This window comes from Carassius gibelio, chromosome B17 (genome assembly GCF_023724105.1).
Source record: "Carassius gibelio isolate Cgi1373 ecotype wild population from Czech Republic chromosome B17, carGib1.2-hapl.c, whole genome shotgun sequence".
NCBI classification, from domain to species: domain Eukaryota; kingdom Metazoa; phylum Chordata; class Actinopteri; order Cypriniformes; family Cyprinidae; genus Carassius; species Carassius gibelio.
The window spans coordinates 1,426,672-1,439,547 of NC_068412.1; the positions used below are offsets into that span (position 1 = coordinate 1,426,672).

The 12,876-nt window shown below is 41.8% G+C and overlaps 2 protein-coding genes across 3 annotated transcripts in view; both read right to left on the reverse strand.

The window, feature by feature from the left end:
• The window catches only part of LOC127975855 (uncharacterized), a 1,007,983-nt gene that overhangs the window by 311,605 nt on the left and 683,502 nt on the right, over nucleotides 1-12,876 (reverse strand). The gene's annotated exons all lie outside the window — the stretch shown is intronic.
• LOC127975838 (uncharacterized) lies at nucleotides 2,303-12,842 on the reverse strand. 2 transcript variants are annotated; one of them, XM_052579839.1, is made up of 2 exons: nucleotides 12,422-12,842; nucleotides 2,303-9,397 (listed from the first exon to the last, which is right to left on the reverse strand). In XM_052579839.1, the coding sequence occupies exon 2, from the start codon at nucleotides 9,109-9,111 to the stop codon at nucleotides 4,429-4,431; it is 4,683 nt and encodes a 1,560-aa protein (XP_052435799.1). In that variant the 5' UTR covers nucleotides 9,112-9,397; nucleotides 12,422-12,842; the 3' UTR covers nucleotides 2,303-4,428. The 2 variants fall into 2 exon arrangements, with proteins under 2 accessions (XP_052435799.1, XP_052435800.1); XM_052579840.1 differs by lacking the exon at nucleotides 12,422-12,842 and adding an exon at nucleotides 9,705-10,363.

A 12,876-nucleotide genomic window follows, 5' to 3' on the forward strand; every position in this document is an offset into this window, starting at 1 on the left:
CTCGAAAGCTTTTCTCTCTATTAGAGAAAGCTGTTTCATTCAGTATTCAGTGCAAATCTTGCCAAACTGAAAGATGTTTATGCCTTATGAAATACAATGTTTTCTGCAATGCTGTAAGACAGTTTTTAATGTGTTAGAAGTTATATGCACAAAAACTTATGTTAGGACTTCAATGATCAAGATTGTCAGTTTACAGCTTTCTGAGTCCAGTAATGTTGAAATAGGGCTGCTGTTCAAATGAAGTGAAATCAAGCCCAAATCTGCTCAAAAGCTTTTCTCTCTATTAGAGAAAGCTGTTTCATTCAGTATTCAGTGCAAATCTTGCCAAACTGAAAGGTGCTTATGCCTTATGAAATACAATGTTTTCTGCAATGCTGTAAGACAGTTTTTAATGTGTTAGAAGTTATATTCACAATAACTTATGTTAGGACTTCAATGATCAAGATTGTCAGTTTACAGCTTTCTGAGTCCAGTAATGTTGAAATAGTGCTTCTGTTCAAATGAAGTGAAATCAAGCCCAAATCTGCTCAAAAGCTTTTCTCTCTATTAGAGAATGCTGTTTCATTCAGTATTCAATGCAAATCTTGCAAAACTGAAAGATTCTTATGCCTTATGAAATACAATGTTTTCTGCAATGCTGTAAGACAGTTTTTAATGTGTTAGAAGTAATATGCACAAAAACTTATGCTAGGACTACAATGCTCAAGATTGTCCGTTTACATGTTTCTGTGTCCAGTAATGTTGAAATAGTGCTTCCGTTCAAATGTAGTGAAATCAAGCCCAAATCTGCTCAAAAGCTTTTCTCTCTATTAGAGAAAGCTGTTTCATTCAGTATTCAGTGCAAATCTTGCCAAACTGAAAGGTGCTTATGCCTTATGAAATACAATGTTTTCTGCAATGCTGTAAGACAGTTTTTAATGTGTTAGAAGTTATATGCACAAAAACTAATGTTAGGACTTCAATGATCAAGATTGTCAGTTTACAGCTTTCTGAGTCCAGTAATGTTGAAATAGTGCTGCTGTTCAAATGAAGTTAAACCAAGCCCAAATCTGCTCAAAAGCTTTTCTCTCTATTAGAGAGAGCTGTTTCATTCAGTATTCAGTGCAAATCTTGCCAAACTGAAAGATTCTTATGCCTTATGAAATACAATGTTTTCTGCAATGCTGTAAGACAGTTTTTAATGTGTTAGAAGTTATATGCACAAAAACTTATGCTAGGACTACAATGCTCAAGGTTGTCCGTTTACATGTTTCTGAGTCCAGTAATGTTGAAATAGTGCTTCTGTTCAAATGTAGTGAAATCAAGCCCAAATCTGCTCAAAAGCTTTTCTCTCTATTAGAGAAAGCTGTTTCATTCAGTATTCAGAGCAAATCTTGCCAAACTGAAAGGTGCTTTTGCCTTATGAAATACAATGTTTTCTGCAATGCTGTAAGACAGTTTTTAATGTGTTAGAAGTTATATGCACAAAAACATATGTTACGAATTCAATGATCAACATTGTCAGTTTACAGCTTTCTTAGTCCAGTAATTTTGAAATAGTGCTTCTGTTCAAATGAAGTGAAATCAAGCCCAAATCTGCTCAAAAGCTTTTCTCTCTATCAGAGTAAGCTGTTTTATTCAGTATTCAGTGCAAATCTTGCCAAACTGAAAGGTGCTTATGCCTTATGAAATACAATGTTTTCTGCAATGCTGTAAGACAGTTTTTAATGTGTTAGAAGTTATATTCACAATAACTTATGTTAGGACTTCAATGATCAAGATTGTCAGTTTACAGCTTTCTGAGTCCAGTAATGTTGAAATAGTGCTTCTGTTCAAATGAAGTGAAATCAAGCCCAAATCTGCTCAAAAGCTTTTCTCTCTATTAGAGAAAGCTGTTTCATTCAGTATTCAATGCAAATCTTGCAAAACTGAAAGATTCTTATGCCTTATGAAATACAATGTTTTCTGCAATGCTGTAAGACAGTTTTTAATGTGTTAGAAGTTATATGCACAAAAACTTATGCTAGGACTACAATGCTCAAGATTGTCCGTTTACATGTTTCTGTGTCCAGTAATGTTGAAATAGTGCTTCCGTTCAAATGTAGTGAAATCAAGCCCAAATCTGCTCAAAAGCTTTTCTCTCTATTAGAGAAAGCTGTTTCATTCAGTATTCAGTGCAAATCTTGCCAAACTGAAAGATTCTTATGCCTTATGAAATACAATGTTTTCTGCAATGCTGTAAGACAGTTTTTAATGTGTTAGAAATCATATGCACAAAAACTTATGTTAGGACTTCAATGATCAAGATTGTCAGTTTACAGTGTAACAACAATGAGTTTTACATAGTAATTAACTCAAATGATATATAGGGAATTTGAATAATTAATCAAGAATTTGATTAATATATATCTCAGATGACAGTTACATTTAATTTTATTGATTATGAAAAATAGCTCAATTGCCAATACCAATACTAATCACAGGGCACTGTAATTTACTCATTAATATGTCAATATTACATTCTTCATATCAATTATTGTGATATCTCTTACTATAAATTACTGCAGATCAAACCGTGGTATGTCCTGCACACCACTGTAGACTTATCAATTTTCAATAAAGTTATCACGCCTTATAATTCAAGGAAAAGTATTCTCTGGCCATGAAAATATTATCCTATCCTTATGATAAATTTAGTTTCTAAATTTAGAGCTTGTAGCTAAAGATCAGACACATCTCAGTGACTCGTAATGTGAGTGGGGTGGAGTCCAAAGCCAATCATTTTATATATGAGTTTTTAATAATTCAACTAGTAATACATCAAACTACAAATCACACAGAGTAAATATGCGTACGAAAATACAGACAATAAACATTTACAAGACATAACGGAATCCAAATAAAAGAGAGAGAGAGAGAGAGAGAGAGAGAGAGAGCGAGAGAGAGAGAGAGAGAGAAAGAAGTAGAATGGGATCACATAAGGAGCTCAGGTATGAAAATCATAGTCAGTAACTTTTGGGAAGCCAACAACAAATCAGATCATAACAACACTTTAAAGCAGCATTTAAATCTCCATAGAGAAAGTGATACTTGCAAAAGGTGTCCCATGTGAGTGGCGTGAGATCGGCGTCGAGCTTGTGAGCTTTACGCACTGTTCCCGTTGAAACAGCCATGTGCCATGAAACGGAGGCCATGTGACGCGCATGCACGCTGCGCTTGGCGTGAGCGTGGAGCACGTGGTCCTTTGTTCTGTCCTCGCGCGGTATTTGAAAGGTTCAACAAACATTGTTCCAGAATTCGTCTTCCTTGCGTGGAGAGGCGAATAGTTGAATAAACTTAGTAAAGAAAAGAAAAGAACGAAACGAAAAGGAAAGTTTCCAAATGAGCCATGAAAATGGCTTTCCTCTCCTCAGTCTGTGTGCTGAGGGGGGAGGAGAACCAAGCGCGGCCCGAGGCCGCGCGGAGCGACGTGTCCGAGAACGGGAAGAAGAGCAAGAAGAGCGACGAAGAGAGCGAAGAGCCAAGAGAGGGTGGACCTTGTTTGGTCAATTCTTATAGCTTGAAATAGTTCACGCCCATTTTCGAGGGAGCATCCAATGAATGTCCGCGATCTGAAGCGGAGGGAAAGTTCCTTTGTCTCGGTTGAGACAACCCCCTGATGATTTAGGGCCTGTCCGATTTCATCAGGAATATTAAAGCAAGTTCATTATTCCAGATTAAATACATTTTTCATTACTTTGCTCTAGATAAATGGGTCTGTCAAAGCATGACGATTAGAACAAGACTAGACATAATATATATATGACCAAAGATCTAATTTTTAGATCGAATTACACATTTAAAGATTTGTTTAACACATGATAACACTGCAGATGTTGGGAAACATCTAAATGTACCGAAAGGGAATACGTAATACATTTATAAAACATGAAAACAGAAAGTTAATGAATACATTCCATAGAATGCATTGTTCAAAAGAAGCCAGTGACTTGGCTTCTCTCCTGTCCTGTGTAGTCGTAAAATTTTACGAGCTACCAAGGAGTGTGGGGGTTGCAGAACATTTCCTTTTGAGAAAGTTAAAGTGAGGAGAGACATTTCCTAAAGTATAAGCTTGCAACTTATACTCTTCACATAACAAGGATTAACCATTTTATGCAATCCATAAACATAATTAAAATACATATTAATAATAAAATGAAAGTAAGGAACTTATACGAAAAGTTCCTTTGTCTCCAGTGTTGGAAGAATTTGGGTTGGGGGTTTTCGTTTCTTCTTTGAAGCTCGCATGGGCATCGTAAATAGTTTAAGTCCAGCCAGGCTGGCATTTAGTACCAACAGTCTGAATTTATAAAACAGAATTTAACCCATGAATCGCTGACCTGCATATCTGTTACATCTCCCCCTTTCGTCAGATGAAGTCCCTGTGTGGACATCATCGGACGGCAACCATCAGGATGGGCAGATGAAAGGTGAATCGTGATGGTCATGTAGCAGGTGGGTCATGATGGCAGGTGGTTCCTGAAGCTGAGGACTCCCCTTGATGAGGTTCGGTGTTGACTTTGACTTGGCACCCCCTTTCCGGGGATTCCATCGGGGACCTCCAGCCACAGTTGTCGTGAGTTTGGCTGTAGAGGTTTGCATCTCGTTGAGTATCCTGTATAGGATGAAGGTCACGCCAAGAGTCAGGGCGGGACCAATGACGGTGGAGATGCACCGTGCAGTGTCGGCAGCAGTCCAGGCTAGGACCGCAGATGACTGGTTCAGAATGGGCTGTCGAGACAGTGCTTGGAGGGCTGTATCGACAGGAGTAATGTCAATGTGTTGGGTGGTACCTTTCAGTACTTGGTCCAGCAGGTTGGCACGGGTGGCGGTGTCATGCTGGTCGTAGGTCAGCATAGCTGAGCGCACAGGAGTGTTGACGAGCCATCTGTTACCCACAATCTCTGCTTGCGTTTCTGTGACTTGTGTACGAGGCTTGGCTTCGGCAGGGCAGCGCGTATCGCTGACCCAGGGTTGCAGCTCGCAGATTCCTTCAGAGTTGTGTCTGAGGAAGGGTTTGCTAAGGCAGAGATAATGAATGTCTTTGGTTAAAGTACACATGTGCATGTTTGGGGCCAGGTACAGCTGTGTGTTGCTGTCGTGGTAGGCCACCACATTTGGAATGTGTGTTTTGGTGTGGGTGTTGCTCTTCCACATCCTGACACTGACAATGTCTTTAGGTCTGTAGACTTGGCTTGACTCGCTGATGAGTTGGTTCAGGAGCACGTTCACTTCTCTCTGTTTGGGGTTTACATGCCGTAGGAAGGCGCTATTCAGAGAGTTGGCCAGGTGCATTCGTAGCAGGTCAGCTGGCATGGTGATGGTGTAAGACAACACAGTTAACACGAGGCTTAAGGGTATCATGTATGGTGGGGTTTTACTCGTGGTTAGGCTGTCATTGGAGGAGCTAACCTCCCACAGCATGTCTGTTGTTAACGCTGTAAGCAGCTGAGTCTGGGTAAAGTTCTTCTGGAAGACAGTAAACAGTGGTTTCAAGGAGTTTACAGTCTGGTTCGCTGCATTGACACTGGACATAACAATGTTAAACATTCTGGCGGCAGCAGCGGCTCTAAGCAAAGCTCCCGGGAACTGTTTGGAGCGGTGGTGGTGTCCACCTAACTCCATTTGTGTAACCGTCACTTTCTCATGTTGGCTGAACAGGTGTTTGACATTGGCCTCAGTGTGAGTGAGGGAGTCCTCTCTCCATCGGAACCTTGTACAGCTGTATTCGGTTACAGTGCTGGGGTAGTGTGCCCTGTCATCGGTAGTCAGGAGTCTCAGCGGTTTTCTCGGTGGCAGCTGTCCTCTCTTTGGCTGACAGCACGGCACGGCAAACCACAGCAGCATCCTGGTACAGATAATAGGGAGAGAGAGAGAGAAAGGGGAGAAAGAAACAAACAAGGCCTGTCTTTGGTTGGACAGGACAGTCTCTTTGCTTCGTGGGCGGCGACTGGGTTTAGCTCGCCCTCGCCCATGTTTTGCCACATCTTGCTGCTGGCATGACGCTTGCCTCAGTGTTGTGTCAGTGGCTCTGGTGCTGCGTGGTGCAGCACATGCTGCGTCATGGAAATATATTGGCAGTATCCCCCTTTTGCTCCGTGGCATTACACGCCCTGGCATTGTGATGTCAGACGGTGCACAACCCACAATATTGTTCTGTGCACGCAGCATGGTTTGTGTATCATGCAGTGGTCTGGGGCTTTGGTTGTCAGTGACTGTAGACTGGTTGCCAGGGTGGATGGAGGGGTCTGAGAGGTGGTAAAACAAAGTCATTATCAAGGTTTCAGAAGCCTGCATGTCCGCTATGTTGGTCTGTGTAGACAACGGAGCCTGCGTAAGCGATTCTGAGGTAGGCAGTTTAGCTAGTAAAGTTCTTGTGCTGTGTGTAATCACTTCAACCTTGAATGTGGGTGGGTGGGTTGGGAGTGACCACAGAATGTTGTTTAGTGTGCCAGTTTTGGCAAGGGTGTCAGTGTGATCTTTAAAGTCCTCGTCTAGACTTGGTAACTTTGAGTGTCCTTTTTCCTTCTTCCAGTACACGATCACATTGTGTGTTTTTGTGATGTTATCACATTGCTGGAACAGGTGTTGGTGTTTGACATGCTTGTTTGCAAGTGTGAGTCCGAGTTCCACACATTCAGGTGAGGATTGGAAGAAACCCAGCGTGTGGTGTAAGGTTTGACCACCTTGCAGGTTGAGCCGAACAGCGACCCCTTTGGTGTAAGCTGGTACCACCGTACCCTGTTTGTTGACTAAGGTACAGAGGCTTGAACTTGGGCCTGTTGTTAGGGCGTTGTACTCATGGCTGGCTGCTGGGGTTCCCGTGACCTCTGTGACCTGACCGTCTGGCTCTGTCAACCTGTGTGGCTGGAGAGAAAGAGGTTCTCGCACTTGAGCAAAGTCTTTTAGCTGTTTGAAGTTCAGAAAAGGGTCAAAGTGTTCTAGCAGGTCTTTGTCGATGAGCAATGTATGAGTGTTCATTGGTGGGACATACATGGGATGTATTAGACTCATCGGAACGAATGTCAGGTGAATGGAAACAACCTGTTCAAACTGGATGTCATCCTGTCTGTACACCTGTACATTCAGTTCATAAGTTTGAGGTGTAAGAGTTCGATCTTGTCCCTTAGCTTCAAATTGGAGTCTTTTGAAAAGGTAAGATGAGATCACCGTCAGGTTTAATCCTGTGTCGATCAGGTCTTCCCTGTTGACTCCTTTTTGACCCACCCCCTTTTTGACAGGGCTGCCCAGGAATGTTGGCATTAGGGCAGGTGGGACGATCGGTGGGTGATGAGGACCGGTCTTGTGTAGCTCGCTGCAAAGGCAGGTAGTCAAAACAGCATTTTCTAGTACCTTGTGTTTGTGGTACCTGGTGTGAGGACCTGTGCTGTCTCGTTCAGGGTGTGCAGGTGTTGACTGTGGAGCTTGGGTGTTGCTGTCACCTTGTGCTGTGACAGTTAGCTCTGTGGTCTGTAGATGACGGGCAGTGTTCTGGGTGCTTGGCTCATCTTCCTTGTGAGTTTTCATGTGAAGAAGATCTTTCAGCACCCTCAGGATCTCTGCTGTCTCAGACGTGGCTGCACTGTGTTGCCCTCTGCTGGCTTGGAATGGTATTGACTCTCTGTAAAGATGTCTGTGACTGTGGTGTTGTAGAGCGCCATCTAGGGTTAACTCCAAGCAGTGCTCAGAGACAGAGACGTTGGGGTTTTTCACAGTCTTTTCACAAATAGTCTTTTGCTTGGTGCAAGCTTTGTGGGCTAAGTTCCGTAACTCTTGTGTAGTTCTGTTACGGGGACACGCTGGGACTCTGAGATGAAAACTCCAACTGGCATGTAGGTTTGGGAGGAACAGAGTTTTTAAGTTGAAATCCTGTTCCATACCTGGTTCGTTGCATGCTCCGAAGTAGGTGTTTCGTAGCTGACTACAGAAAGTCTGTGGGTTTTCAAATCGGCCCTGTTTGAGGTCCATAGCAATAAGGAGCCCATGATCTGAGTTTGGATCAGAGAATTCAAGAATCAAAGTCTGTAGCAGTTGCTGGTAGTACGCTTTGACAGTCTCTGGTTGACGATCCAGAAAGCAATGCACATCACGGCTGGCCGTGATTTTTAACAGGTACAATGTGTTCACATCTGTCACGTTGGCGACAGTTTGCAAATGAAAGTCAATGGCTTGTAAAGAAGCATGAACATCATGTCCTCCTGCAGGATCTGGAATGAATGTAGAGATGCTTCTGGCTAGCTTGTGAAGTTCTCTGTGAGCAGTGCAGGGTTTGGTGACATGCGTTCTCTGGAAGGGTTCTCTTCCCTCCGTTGTTGACAGATGTTCTTGTAAGCTGGTTCTTGTTACACCCCCTTTTCCAGCTCTGGGTTCTTGGCTGAAAGGGTTGGAGTGGCGGCCCGGGAGAAATTTTGTGGTGTGCGTTTCTCCGATCCAGCCACTCTGAAATCTGTGAGATTGTCTCATTTCGGTGTGAACAGTGTCAAGTTCATCTTGGAGCTCATCTCTCTGTTGAGTAAGCTTGTTGAATTTAGCTCGGGCCGCTTGCAAGTGTGTTTTGCAGGCCCAGGTTTTATAGTCTCTTTCTTTCAATTCAGTCTCTGCTCTTTTTAGGAGAGCGTCGCCTTGCTGGAGTTTTTTGTTGAGTTCTTTTCTGGCTTCTCTCTCCAGCTGTTCTCTTTGATCTGTGTCGAGGCGAAGATCTTGCAGGGCATTGTGAAGTCTTTCAACTCCTGTCTGTAGCTCTGGATCTGTGTCGTCCTCTTTCTCGAGCTGGTTCTGGGTCTCGAGGAGAAGCTGATCAAGATGACTCTGGGTTGGGGCCTGGTCCTTCCAGGCCTCCTCCGCGATGTTGCTCCGTTCACTGAGCCGTGCCTGGGCGACGAGAATGGGAACTGGGCTTCCGAAGATCCTGGCGAGTTCTCTGTAGTAGTCGCTTTGGTTTGGATCGCGTGCCATCAGTTCATCTAGCTCGGTGTCTAGTTGCTCTGGGTGCTGCAGGTTAATGGCATCCTTGGGCAGGAAGGGGGTCGTCACTGCTTTCAACCATGTCGAGAGGTGGCCCCCGTGGACTGCTGGACTGGATGCCTGGAACATCCTGATTCTCTGTCGGTGAGAGAAGCACAGCACACACACACAAAAAGACCAATGCAAGTTCGTTCTACGTTTAACGAGCTATATTCATACGGGCTGTGCCGTTTATGAGAATTTTGGGGCTGACTGATGCAAACAGTCAGACAGTTAAGTAGCCAATTAACTTGGGTCAACGAAGGACCTGAAATGGAGATTTGACAGGCAGTAGCCTAGCGGGTCGTGTGATGACACCGGCTGCTGGTGGTCGCTCTACTATTTAACTTCGTTGGTGGCTCCCAGGTTACTGTCTCTATGTGAAATGAAAGAAACAAATCACAACAGAACAGGTGGTAGAAAAAGATCAAAGTGAAACACAACACTTGAAATGAGATGAAAACAATAGAAACACAACGTGTTAGTGAGAATAAGGAGGCCTAAGCCTACTGCTGGGTTTTAAGATAGGGCCAACAGGTGAGTGGGCTATCTGGGTAGGAAACCTAGAAATATGGTGTGGCTTAAAGAAGTAAAAGGGTCAGAACACTTAAAATATATCCGGGGGAATATCTAATATTCTGTGGCTTATAATAAGTGGATAGGTTTTATCATTTTTGTTTCACCTGGTTGAATTGAAGTCATTCAGGTGGGAACCAGTGGCTTGGTCAACCTCCCCGGTGCTCCCCAAACACGGAACCGCAGTGTCCCCGGTCCTCCGTTACTCTGGCGTGTCGCAGGACAGCACGGCTTGTGACTTTTAGCACAACCTTTGGAGTGCCAAAATTGCTGATGTCTCTTGAGACAAGAGGGACCGAGTTTCACTCGCAGCCAGTATCGGTAACACCGGTCGGGCAGCCTTGCTCACTGGAAACCTGAGATGACTGTCCAATCACCAAGGGAGTTCTACAATCAAATACACAAAGGATGAACAAAGGAAACTTAAAGTTAATTAAGGTTTGGTTTGTTTAACATCAATTGAGTAACTATATGTAGAGAGGAAAGGTAACAGCTTTACCTAATCATGATAAAACAAAACAAAGGAATTTATGATAATAATGGTAATTATCAAAATAACCTAAGTCAAAAGAGAGAAGCAAAATAATAAACATCAAATTAAAAGACAGTAATGAAACAAGGGAGAAGGAGTAGCTGGTTTTCACCACAAGGGGGGGAAAGTACTGCTTCTCTGTCTTTAACCTGCTGAGCAGAAAACTTAATTCAAATTAAAAATTCAAAACTGGTTTAAATCAAAATTTAAAATAAGCATGTATGAATTGAAAAGGAAAATCTGAATAATATCCTATAATAACCATTGATAGCTTGTAAGTTATCATTAATAATTATGAAATTAATCAAACAGGGTGAGATTAATTAAAAAGGGTAGAATTGGGCATGCACTTCAAAACAGAATGGAAAAGACAGAGGTCTGTTAGTCGATTTAACAGGAGACTGCCACTAGATGGCTTACCTTCTAAGTGGGTCAATCAGTGGTTGACCTGAAACATCTAGATTTCCACTATTAACAATTACATTTTAATTCAAATCATGTTTGAACCAAACTCAAAGTAAATGTAAACAGTCAAAGGCAGGGAACATTCTTTTGTTTCCCTGTAATAATATTCGCACGAGCAAAGCTGTAAATGCAAATAATTATCGAGAATTTAGACATCCAATTCAAATATACATCACAGGGGATTATAAATTAGCAATCAGAGCGCATTATCTGAAATGGCCACAGGATGGCAGCTTTGCACTCATGTAAGCTGGAATCAGAAAGCAGGGTGTACCCTGAAATTTCTAACCCACACGTTCCCTCTAGTGTTTAGATAGAGGAATTACAATTTCAATAGGACTTAGAATTTATCTGATCATTTGTCAGGCTGATTTTCTGCATCAAAAATCACAAGTAACAAACAGAAAGTTTTAATTTCTGAGGTGCTATATATTCACATAGGTTGAAGAAGGATCCGTTCACTTCCAAAACACAAATGTAACAAAAAACAGGAATTTTCCAACTGTTGACTCCAATAGACATTTATCAAAATAGCACTTATGATTTAAATGTTTTAGGTTTAAAATCGGGTAGCTAAGCCAATTCTAGACCAGGAGTTTTTATCGTTTATTTTTTTTTTGAATATCATGTGGTTTACCATGAATTCAATAACGATATTTAATAACAAGGCCTTTTTACTGAATCAGAGGAACATCGCTCATGTTCAGATTTACATGTTGCAACTGATAAAAGATTTCTTCATCTTTTAATTATTCATATTAAAATGTTCTCACTGTAAAAAGATTTTGGTCTTTCTTAACAGGATACTTTTAACATTATACTGCAGATTACTTTCATTAAAATTAACAGTGACTATACTGTTAAGTTTCTATAAATACCTAGGTGCTTACTGACCAGCTTTTTGCCTCAGTCAGTTGAGTGAGTTCGCGTCTTGCGACTTATCTCACCAGTAACGTTACATAATTTCATAGCGCACGTGCAGAAATTATTAAAAACCATATACACAGATTGATTGCTCACAAAACGAAGTTTGAAATAGCCGCGTTCCTCCACCAAAATGTAACAACAATGAGTTTTACATAGTAATTAACTCAAATGATATATAGGGAATTTGAATAATTAATCAAGAATTTGATTAATATATATCTCAGATGACAGTTACATTTAATTTTATTGATTATGAAAAATAGCTCAATTGCCAATACCAATACTAATCACAGGGCACTGTAATTTACTCATTAATATGTCAATATTACATTCTTCATATCAATTATTGTGATATCTCTTACTATAAATTACTGCAGATCAAACCGTGGTATGTCCTGCACACCACTGTAGACTTATCAATTTTCAATAAAGTTATCACGCCTTATAATTCAAGGAAAAGTATTCTCTGGCCATGAAAATATTATCCTATCCTTATGATAAATTTAGTTTCTAAATTTAGAGCTTGTAGCTAAAGATCAGACACATCTCAGTGACTCGTAATGTGAGTGGGGTGGAGTCCAAAGCCAATCATTTTATATATGAGTTTTTAATAATTCAACTAGTAATACATCAAACTACAAATCACACAGAGTAAATATGCGTACGAAAATACAGACAATAAACATTTACAAGACATAACGGAATCCAAATAAAAGAGAGAGAGAGAGAGAGAGAGAGAGAGAGAGCGAGAGAGAGAGAGAGAGAGAAAGAAGTAGAATGGGATCACATAAGGAGCTCAGGTATGAAAATCATAGTCAGTAACTTTTGGGAAGCCAACAACAAATCAGATCATAACAACACTTTAAAGCAGCATTTAAATCTCCATAGAGAAAGTGATACTTGCAAAAGGTGTCCCATGTGAGTGGCGTGAGATCGGCGTCGAGCTTGTGAGCTTTACGCACTGTTCCCGTTGAAACAGCCATGTGCCATGAAACGGAGGCCATGTGACGCGCATGCACGCTGCGCTTGGCGTGAGCGTGGAGCACGTGGTCCTTTGTTCTGTCCTCGCGCGGTATTTGAAAGGTTCAACAAACATTGTTCCAGAATTCGTCTTCCTTGCGTGGAGAGGCGAATAGTTGAATAAACTTAGTAAAGAAAAGAAAAGAACGAAACGAAAAGGAAAGTTTCCAAATGAGCCATGAAAATGGCTTTCCTCTCCTCAGTCTGTGTGCTGAGGGGGGAGGAGAACCAAGCGCGGCCCGAGGCCGCGCGGAGCGACGTGTCCGAGAACGGGAAGAAGAGCAAGAAGAGCGACGAAGAGAGCGAAGAGCCAAGAGAGGGTGGACCTTGTTTGG